We start from the raw sequence: 10,074 nt of genomic DNA, 5'->3' as shown, positions 1-10,074 counted from the left end.
GGATGGAATGATACATATGAAGGAGTTTGCTTAATACCTACTGCTCTCTCAGTATTGCTGCCAAGGCCACAGTTCATTGTTATTCTAAGAGATCCAGTTGAATACTTGTACTCAAATTTTTGGTATGATTGCTCAAGCCAAGTCTTTAGAAATTATAATCTTACAAGAGATCAGGCTCTATTAGGTCCAGGGGTATTTCATAGAATGGTGAATGAGAGACTGGAGAAGTTTGAGAGCTGCTCTCAAAGGTCCTCTGTAGAGGAATGTGTTCTTGAACAGGCTCTGATATTTGATAAGCACAGTGATGACTTTCCTTGTGGTAAAGCTCCACTTGCAATGTCTGTTTATTACATTCATGTTAAGAAGTGGTTTAGTCTCTTTCCAAGATCAAGCTTCTTTTTTATTGCTGCTGAAGACTTCTTTGCGTCTCCCCTTAAAGTTGGAGAGAAGTTTGGGATTTTCTTGGAATTTCGAAGCCACCAAAAGTTGATCACTGGAATGATTGGATTAGCAAAGGGCAAAACTCACAAGTTTCATTTGATTATCATCATGATGTTCGCCTCCAACTGTTAACATGGACAAGAAATAGACTTAAAGTATTCTTCAAACGTTTCAATAAAAAGCTAGTCCAGTTACTAAATGACAAGAATCACTCATGGAGCCACTCATGGCAAGAATAATAATTATTGTTTAAAATCCCATAGTAGACTAGAAGTGAAATTATTTCACTCTGTATGTAAGTTTAATTTAAATATTTTAGATTTGAAGTGAGCTACTAACTAGATAGTATACCTAACAAAACTGGTATTTAATGTTAATTTTAAAATCATCACCGTAAAATAGCATTGCCTGGGATCACTAATGGCAAATGTACCCTTGCTAGTGATAGTATTACTGTAGTACTGCTATAGGTTGTTGTTATACATGTAGGTTTTCACCCACTGTGCAAACTACTTTGGATTGCTTCAATTGGAAAAAAAAATGTCAAATTCCTTGTGTAAATTTGTTTTATAGCTATTGTCAGTTTTATCATAGATATTAGACCCGGAAACTATGGTTTATCTATGGTTTTATAACTATGCAATTAACAGTAAATAATAATTAGCTATACAAGAGCACATATTTAGAGTGCTTTCTTTCTTTTGCTGTCAGTGACAGCCTCATCTGTCAGAACTCAATTCATACGTACCAGTTGATGTATTGAAGGGAGAATTGTCAGAAGAGAAACTGAAGAAATATCAAGTACTGATAATGAATGAATTAATCAATGATTGCCTCTTTATTCTGTGTCTCTTTAGGTAGTTGTACTCACTGATTCTAGTTTAACTGATCAGGTGAGGATTGGAGGATTCTGTCATTCATATGACATCAAATTCATTGTATGTGATACCAAAGGACTCTTTGGGTAAGGAAAGAGAGAGGGGGGAGAGGCAAAGAGAGGGGGAGAGAGAGAAAGAATTTTCTAAGTTCTAAATTTACTTGTGTATACTAATATTTTGATTTGTAGACAAGTGTTTTGTGATTTTGGTAATGAATTCATAGTGTCTGATATTGATGGAGAGCCTCCAGTCTCTGTACTCATATCTTCAGTAACAAAAGTAAATTAAATAGTAATGATAATCTTGTGCTATACATGTGAAAATTTGGTCAATGACGATGGGTTATAGCCCGTGGTACATGTATTTCATTGAAATTTGCTAGGAGAGAGTTCTCCATTTTGATAATTTTTCTGGTGCATGTATATGTTTTTGTTTTTATGTTGTTTAGAAAATTTGAGTTAGTACCAATTAAATTTGGAATTTTATGAGTTTTTGAAGTTGCTCAAAAAATATTTTGTGAAATACCATGTATATGGTATTAAGAGCTTTCTAACAGCAAGAGAACATAAAGATACTGTTTAAAAACTTCTCTAGAAGCATTTGAAGGTAGAGAGAACCTCTATAAGTCTTAATAATGACCAAGTTGTACTTGCAAAGTGGTGAAATCAATTATAGAAATATTTTTTACACTGTTACGCTTGTTGCTTTTCAGCATTTAGAATCTTATGAAAGCATCTTATATTGAAAATTTTATCGAATTTCGTTGCATTGTCTCATAAAAGGTACTGTCTCATGTTACGCCCACATACTCTATATTCATTGTGATACCGTAAATAAAGTAAAATTTTCCTGCCGCCATTTTGGAGTTTTAGTTACTAAGAGTAGAATGGGAGAAAGTCATATCTTTGCTTCTATATCTTCTAGTGGCACTTATTAAAGTCCATGAGCCAACTCTAGACACTGGATGATGGTCAGTAAGCAGTAGCAATATTGCTTTAACGAATAAATACAGCAGTTTTTGGAGAATAAGCTCTTTTCACGATCGCTTCATAGACAACCATTGGAAGTAGGACTCCAAAATGGCGGTAGGAAAATTTTACTTTATTTACGGCATCACAATGAATATACTTAAAATTCTATGAATGTACTTAGCGCCAACTGGTCTATAGACCACCCAGAGTGAGAATTGCTTGCGTGGGAACTAGTGGGAAGACTATTACGGTTGTAAGGCGTGGTTTACAATGAAATAAATTCCGGCCGCCATTTTGGTTGGCAACTTTCAATGGAGAGCAAACGGGACGACATAAAAACAAACCTGTATTAAGAATTCTGGAGCGAATTTGACCAAATCTTTCACAGGATAAGCTTAAAGGTAGCTATTCTTTCTTATAACAAGTACTTTTTAGCTATTGATAGAGCTACAGCAGGTAAGTGAGGCATTTTCTTCGTGCCTCCATTGACTTCCTTAACAAACTTGCCAACCAAAATGGCAGCCAATTATGGCGCGTGGGCGGATACCGTATATAAAATTAATGAAATTCATAGCTTTTGCAATTCTCACTCTGGGTGGTCTATAAAATTGTTACTGCTTTGTGATGTCTACCTCTAAGTCTAAGAAAACACCCTTGGTAAGGGCATCTCGTAATGAAAAGACTGAAGCTATATGTATGAATGATGATGAAGTCATGAATGACAAGGCTAGAGTCATGAATGACAAAGGTGATGTACTAGGATATCTACGAAAATGCCCGCTGTATACTGTCTTGGTACCAGTGGTGTTAATGATGAATGTTGCAATTTTGGTTGTGGTTTCTTACAATGCTGTCCATTGTAAATCTACTTGCTCTTGTGAGCAAGAATTGCCATCAGAGCTTACAGGAGTGACCAGTTGCAGTGAAGGCTCTACCTTGTCCAGTTTTGTTCAACAAAATGGCCACATGATTTCAAACATGTCAGACTTTCTTAAAAAAAATGGTCAGATTATTACCTCTACTCTTGCTAGTCAAGGATCCATTGGTATATCCACTGCTGGTGCTGTTGATGATGTATATCTTGCAGTACAGAAAATACTACAGATACAGAATGCAACTTCTGTATTGAACTCTGCTACACCAGTGTCCTGTAAAGCTATTAAGGAGGTTCTGCCTAATAGTCCTTCTGGCTACTATTATGTTAATGGTCGTAACATTTACTGTAATATGGAGGAGCTGTGTGGTTCAGGAGGAGGATGGACCAGACTAGCATGCCTGAATATGACTGATGTTACACAGAACTGTCCTCCTGGGTTTAGACTGTACCAGTCAGAAGAAGTTAGAGCTTGTGGTAGACTAAAATTTGATAGAGGCAGTTGTACATCAGTTCAGTTTCCATCTAATGGCATCAGTTACTCTCAAGTGTGTGGTAAAGTAGTGGGATATCAGTATGCTACACCTGATGCAGTTGATCATAATAATGTTGGCTTTGAAGGTCATAATGATATCAATTCTTATTATGTCGATGGTATCAGTATCACTCGTGGTTGTCCTCGTCAACATGTCTGGACACTAATGGCTGGACTGAATGAAGCTAGTTATCATAGTCATGGTCCTGATGGTCGTTTCAATTGCCCTTGTTCTCAAGGTAGCTCTCAAAACTCAACTCTTCAGTCTTTCATTGGTAATGACTACTTCTGTGAATCTGGTAATCCTTCTACTGATGGTACATATAAGATTGAACTCTATACATCTGATCCATTGTGGGATGGTAAAGGGTGTGGTAGTCTTGAAGTTGATTGTTGTACATCTCGTCCTAGTCTTCCATGGTTCAATAAAGCATTTGGCACTACCACTACTGACTACCTTGAGCTGAGGGTGTGTGCTGATCAGGGTACACATGATGAAGATGTTCCTGTTAGCTTTTATGAGTTGTATGTCAAATGATGACAAGTAAACTGAGATTAAGTAGAAGCTGTGTTTGTGTGTACTGTTCATTAAACTAGTGTAGCTGCTTTAGTTGTATGAAACTATCCTGTAGCTGTGTGGTTGCATATTCCTTTTTTTTAACAAAAATTTTGCTGTTATAATTATATTAAATAAAGAGGGTGGGGTTTACTTTCCACACATCACATTAAAAGCTGTCCAGGCGCAGGCCTGTCATTCATTTCCTTTCCTGTTGCTAGGATACAGAGGGAGTGGTCACATGCTCGGACGAGACCAGGCACAACCTTACCGGAGAGGATTATGTAACATTCAAAGAAGTTGAAGGAATGACTGAACTCAATGGCTGCCAGCCCCGACCAGTTAAAGAATTAGGTATACATATACATTGGTTGTAATAGAAGTATTGTACTAATATCTTTGTAAAGGTCCCTATACATTCTCTATTGGTGATACGACTGGTTTTAGTGACTATGTTAAAGGAGGTGCTGCTGTTCAAGTTAAAATGCCAAAGACATTTAAATTTGTAAGGAATATAAATTTTTTATCTATTTGTTTATTATTTGTTATTTTATGTATTAGAAATCCATTAATGAGTCGTTGAATGAACCTGAGTTTTTGATATCCGATTTTGCAAAGTTTGAACGACCAGCACAACTTCATATTGGATTCCAAGTAAGATACACTTACTTATTGTGTACATATACCTTCACTCTCTCTCTCTCTCTCTCTCTCTCTCTCTCTCTCTCTTTCTCTCTCTCTGATTCTTAGGCTCTTCATTCTTATAAGAGTAAGTGTGGTTGCTTGCCACGTCCTTACAACAGAGAAGATGGTGCTAAGTTTCTTGAAGTTGTCAAGGAAGTCAATACTGCTGCAGTTGCTAAAGTATAATGGAGAAATAAATGCCATATAATACATGTAATTATTTTCTTAATATTGTTTTAGGTAGAAGAGATTGATGAGAAATTGATGATGAAGCTATCATACTTATCCAGAGGTGACTGTAGTCCAATGCAAGCTGTAATAGGATCCATCACTGCACAGGAAGTTATGAAGGTAAGACAGATAAAACTCAATGACCTACATAATAATGATATCCTTTCTTTAGGCTTGCAGTGGTAAATTCTCTCCTCTTGTCCAGTGGTTTTATTTTGATGCTCTCGAGTGTTTGAGTGAAGAGGAAGGAGGGGATGAGTTACCAGAGGCAGCTGCTGTTCCTCAGGGCAGTAGGTATGATGGACAGATTGCTATATTTGGATCAGACTATCAAAAGAAACTGGAACAGTTGAAATATTTCATAGTACGTCTAAATAAACATACTTGTAATCTCTTTATCTTCTCATTTGTACTCCTAAAGGTAGGATCAGGTGCTATCGGCTGTGAATTGTTAAAGAACTTTGCTATGATTGGGATTGGTGCTGGCCCAAATGGTAAAGTGTTTGTAACAGATATGGATCATATTGAGAAGAGCAATCTTAACAGGCAGTTTCTATTCAGGTCATGGGACATTCAGGTAATGCATGACCTCTAGTTTGATACTTCTATCCTCTTCTCTCTCTCTTTCTCTTCTCTTTCTCTCTTTTTATTACAGAAACCAAAGAGTACAGTTGCTGCTAACTCAGTTAAAAGAATGAATCCTTCTTTAAATATTGAGGCTCAGCAGAACAGAGTAGGAGTAGATAGTGAAGGTATTATATTATACTATAATGACATTGCTGATAATAATAAAAACAATTCTCTAATACTCAGATATTTATAATGATGATTTCTTTGAGTCTTTGGACGGAGTCTGTAATGCACTGGATAACGTTGATGCCCGTGAGTTTACCGTATTCCATTTTAATGCAATATAATATTCATTCTATCCCCTTGTTTAATCCCAGGTCTGTACATGGATAGGAGGTGTGTCTATTATCGCAAGCCTTTGCTGGAATCAGGTACTCTTGGTACCAAAGGAAACGTTCAGGTTGTACTGCCCAATACAACTGAGAGCTATGGATCATCACAAGATCCTCCAGAGAAGACAGTGCCAATATGCACTCTCCACAACTTCCCTAATGCCATTGAGCACACACTACAGGTGTAGTATATAATAGTGCATAATACACAATAGTGTGTGTTTTTTGTGAAGGAATTAAGTTTTTTATGGCAGCAAAAAATAGCAGTTGATAGCCTCTCTTCTCTTTTTTGTAGTGGGCTAGAGAGAAGTTTGAAGAGTTGTTTGCTCAACCTCCTGACATCGTTTGTCAATATTTAAGGTAAAGCAAGAAGCACAAAATAAGGCAAATTTAAAATTATTTATGTATAGTGATCCAGCTGGATTTCTTGCAAGGGTTCACAAAGGAGCTGGCAATGAACCTGTAAGTGTTTGTGTTTGTGTATTTCTTTATATTAGTATTCTCCCTTTTAATCCTTTCCCTATTGTTAGTTAATGACTCTTCGTACGTTAAAGACAGCTGCAGTTGATAAAAGGCCAACTAAATTTCCCGACTGTGTAGAATGGGCCAGACTATTATTCCAGGAGTATTATTATAACACGATAGCACAATTGCTCCACGTGTTTCCTCCTGATCATAAGACTACTACTGGTCAGCCATTTTGGTCGGGACCTAAACGCTGCCCAACTCCTATTAAATTTGATCCTAATGAAGTAATGAATGGTTTATTAGTGATTATGTGTACATTATACTCTGTGTGTGTGTGTGTAGGATCTTCATTTGCAGTTCATTGTTGCTGGTAGTATATTATATGCTGAGACTTACAATATCAAACCAGTTAAAGATAAAGAAGAAATAAGACGAATGGCCACTGCTGTTGTAGTTCCACCCTTTGTTCCTAAATCAGGTAATGAAAAAATGTTATGAAAATTAATGCACATAATAATATTATCTTTTCATCTTACAGGTGTCGTAATACATACAACTGATGCTGAGGCCCAAGCTGCTTCCAATGCTGTTACTAGTGATACAGATGAAATGACTGCCATTGAGAACTCACTCCCTTCTCTCCAGGAGCTAAAGGACCTCAAAATGACACCATTAGACTTTGAAAAAGTAATGATAATGGAGAACTGTCTGGGGGGCCTTTCTTGATGAACCATGTACATGTACATGTATAAAACCATTGGCTATAGCCTTGCTTTTTAAAAATTGTCATAACTCGAAAATTATTTGTCGGAATCAACTCAAACTTTCTACACAGCATAAGGACATCAATATGTATCAGAAAATGTAATAAAAATTGGAGGTGATTTTGGGGCCATTTTTCGGAAAAACCATGGGCTATAGTACAGGGCATTTTTCAGAAATTGGCTCATTTTATAAAATGGCTATAACTTGAAAAATTTAAGTCGGAATCAGCTCAAACTTTTTACATACCATAAGGACATCAATATGTATTGGAAAATGTAATAAAAATTAGGTGTGATTTTTTAGCCATTTTTTGGAAAAAACCATGGGCTATAGTACAGGGAATTTTTCAGAAATTGGCTCATTTTATAAAATGGCCATAACTCGAAAAATATTTGTCGGAATCAGCTCAAACTTTCTACACAGCATAAGGACATCAATATGTATCAGAAAATGTAATAAAAATTGGAGATGATTTTGGGGCCATTTTTTGGAAAAAACCATGGGCTATAGTTTTTGTTTTTTTTTTTCAAAAATTGGCTCATTTTTTAAAATGCTCGTAACTCGAAAATTATCTGTTGAAAACTAATCTAACTTTCTTCATAGCATAAGGACACCAATATGCATTTATTATGATGTGTTTGTATTTGTAGGATGATGATACTAACTATCACATGGACTTTATTGTTGCTTGTTCTAATTTAAGAGCTGGTAATTATAGTATTGAACCTGCTGATTATCACAAGGTAATGTATTGATTAACACTGAAGTACACCTTAAATCTCTCTCTCTCTCTCTGTTATTTAGAGTAAAGGTATTGCTGGTAAGATTATTCCTGCAATTGCTACAACTACTTCACTGGTTGTTGGTCTGGTCTGTTTGGAACTTTATAAGGTACATTTAGAATTATCGTATCTTGCGTGCTTCCTCTTTCCTAAATTGTGTATCTCTCTATATGCACTACAGTACATGGTTATAAGACTGTCACCTCAATGATCTCTCCTTTAGTTGGCCAATGGCAACAAGAAGATTGAGACGTTCAAGAATGGATTTATTAACCTGGCACTCCCTTTCTTTGGATTCTCAGAACCAATGCCAGCACCAAAGAAGAAAGTGAGAATAAGAATAGGAGAAAACATTGATTACATTTCTTTAGTATTATGATAAAGAATGGACACTGTGGGATAGGTTTGATATTCAAGGAAGGAAAGAGGACGGATCTGAAATGACACTAGGAGAATTCTTAGATTTATTCCAAGTAAGAATGACCATTGTGTCAAATAATTGTTATTGACTTTTATACAGAATGATCATCGTCTTGATATTTCAATGCTTTCTTATGATGTCTCAATACTCTACTCATTCTTCATGCAGAAAGCTAAAGTTACAGAGAGAAAGAAAATGCCGTGAGTTTTACCCTTTCATCAATCAATGACGTATCTTTCTCTTCTTTCTCCAGTATGACTGAAGTGGCTAAAGCTGCCAGTAAGAAAGGGATAGCTCCGCATGTTCGTAACCTTGTATTTGAGATATGCTGCTCTGATGATCAGGGGGAAGATGTCGAGGTCCCTTACATTAAATATAACTTCAAATGAAGCGCTCAACTCTGTATCATTGATATTAAATTTAATCATAATACTGTAGATGCAGTTTTTGGTATTAATTTGTGATACTTTGTTTTCACTATTTTAATTGGTTTAGTTAACAACCAGTCGTAGTTAATGGACATAGTATAGGTCTTAATGTTTTACAGCTATTGTTAGTTGCTAGTTATGTTTCTTCTGCTGTTTGTGTAGATCTACTTGCATTATGATTGCTTTAATTTGCACGGATAATCTGTTTTGTTTAGTTATAGAGAGTCTATCACTCACTATGATTTGTTTATCCCTTGTTGCTCTTGAGTTCTGGAGGATGTAACTTAATTGACAATAATTCTTGTACTATTGTGAATTGAGTATCGATGCTACATTGTTGTCCACCCTACGTAGATACAACAATAATTCTAGGTACAGCCATAGAGCAAGGTAATAACTGGATTATATTCAAAAGAACAAGATTAGACACAAAGTGCATGGTCCATATGTTCCGATCTTATACCCCCGAAACTTCACCTTTGGAAATGCCAAAATTTAGTGCCAAAAATATTGCAATGCCAAAACATTACACTAGTCTCGCGTAGCCAGACCACACCCTCCGTGCCTACGGGTGGCACGGAGGGTGTGGTCTGGATACGCGAGACTAGCCAGACACTATGCGAGTCTTGCGAGACTAACCGCAAACATTCTCCCTGACTACGCGGCCACTAATTCATCGGAAGACTAGAATTATGCTTCAAATAAGCAATAAAACTTTCGTTGTTTATTAAAACTTGAGGCAAGTCTATTTCTATTCAACACCTATTCTAAAAGAGCAAGAGGTGATGTTGCAATCCCGCAGAGTGTGTTTGCTACTCTTTTTAATTTTGGCAGTTTTGCTTTGTTTACAGTTTAAAGTATTGATCAAGGGAAGAAGAGAAACTGTCACTCAGGACAGAAGACAACACGTTAAAAGTTAGTAAGCACTAATTATCAATCAATGAATAATTTTTTATAGCTACTCTTGGAAATGATTTGATAAAGGGGAAGCTACTAAAATGTTTCGATTCACTCAATTTATCCAATTTTGTCAACAAAGGAAAAGCATTGGAAGATGCTATTAACTTTATTGAGTTCT

The 10,074-nt window shown here is 36.2% G+C and overlaps 1 protein-coding gene across 3 annotated transcripts in view; it reads left to right on the top strand.

The window, feature by feature from the left end:
- Window positions 1–9,073, top strand: part of LOC100641842 (ubiquitin-like modifier-activating enzyme 1) — a 14,042-nt gene extending 4,969 nt beyond the window's left edge. The window contains exons 1-24 of one of the 3 annotated variants that reach the window (XM_019995082.1): window positions 1,158–1,242; window positions 1,299–1,405; window positions 1,508–1,598; window positions 4,477–4,609; window positions 4,663–4,760; window positions 4,817–4,909; window positions 5,006–5,119; window positions 5,180–5,290; window positions 5,343–5,534; window positions 5,592–5,747; window positions 5,826–5,922; window positions 5,984–6,052; window positions 6,118–6,314; window positions 6,428–6,492; window positions 6,543–6,594; window positions 6,663–6,884; window positions 6,943–7,078; window positions 7,139–7,287; window positions 8,016–8,108; window positions 8,170–8,256; window positions 8,371–8,475; window positions 8,519–8,620; window positions 8,668–8,768; window positions 8,822–9,073. In XM_019995082.1, the coding sequence (XP_019850641.1) occupies window positions 4,564–4,609; window positions 4,663–4,760; window positions 4,817–4,909; window positions 5,006–5,119; window positions 5,180–5,290; window positions 5,343–5,534; window positions 5,592–5,747; window positions 5,826–5,922; window positions 5,984–6,052; window positions 6,118–6,314; window positions 6,428–6,492; window positions 6,543–6,594; window positions 6,663–6,884; window positions 6,943–7,078; window positions 7,139–7,287; window positions 8,016–8,108; window positions 8,170–8,256; window positions 8,371–8,475; window positions 8,519–8,620; window positions 8,668–8,768; window positions 8,822–8,957 (2,421 nt within the window). In that variant the 5' untranslated portion in view covers window positions 1,158–1,242; window positions 1,299–1,405; window positions 1,508–1,598; window positions 4,477–4,563 and the 3' untranslated portion in view covers window positions 8,958–9,073. Of the gene's footprint in view, window positions 1–1,157; window positions 1,243–1,298; window positions 1,406–1,507; window positions 1,599–4,476; window positions 4,610–4,662; window positions 4,761–4,816; window positions 4,910–5,005; window positions 5,120–5,179; window positions 5,291–5,342; window positions 5,535–5,591; window positions 5,748–5,825; window positions 5,923–5,983; window positions 6,053–6,117; window positions 6,315–6,427; window positions 6,493–6,542; window positions 6,595–6,662; window positions 6,885–6,942; window positions 7,079–7,138; window positions 7,288–8,015; window positions 8,109–8,169; window positions 8,257–8,370; window positions 8,476–8,518; window positions 8,621–8,667; window positions 8,769–8,821 lie in introns of those variants that run through there. The other 2 variants (XM_019995081.1, XM_019995080.1) reach the window with 2 other exon arrangements.
- Window positions 9,074–10,074: the final 1,001 nt, after the last annotated feature.

This window comes from Amphimedon queenslandica, unplaced genomic scaffold (assembly GCF_000090795.2).
Source record: "Amphimedon queenslandica unplaced genomic scaffold, v1.1 AMPQUscaffold_13455, whole genome shotgun sequence".
Lineage (NCBI taxonomy): Eukaryota > Metazoa > Porifera > Demospongiae > Haplosclerida > Niphatidae > Amphimedon > Amphimedon queenslandica.
The sequence above is the reverse complement of the archived record's forward strand: the minus strand, read 5'-3'. Positions and strand labels throughout refer to the sequence as shown.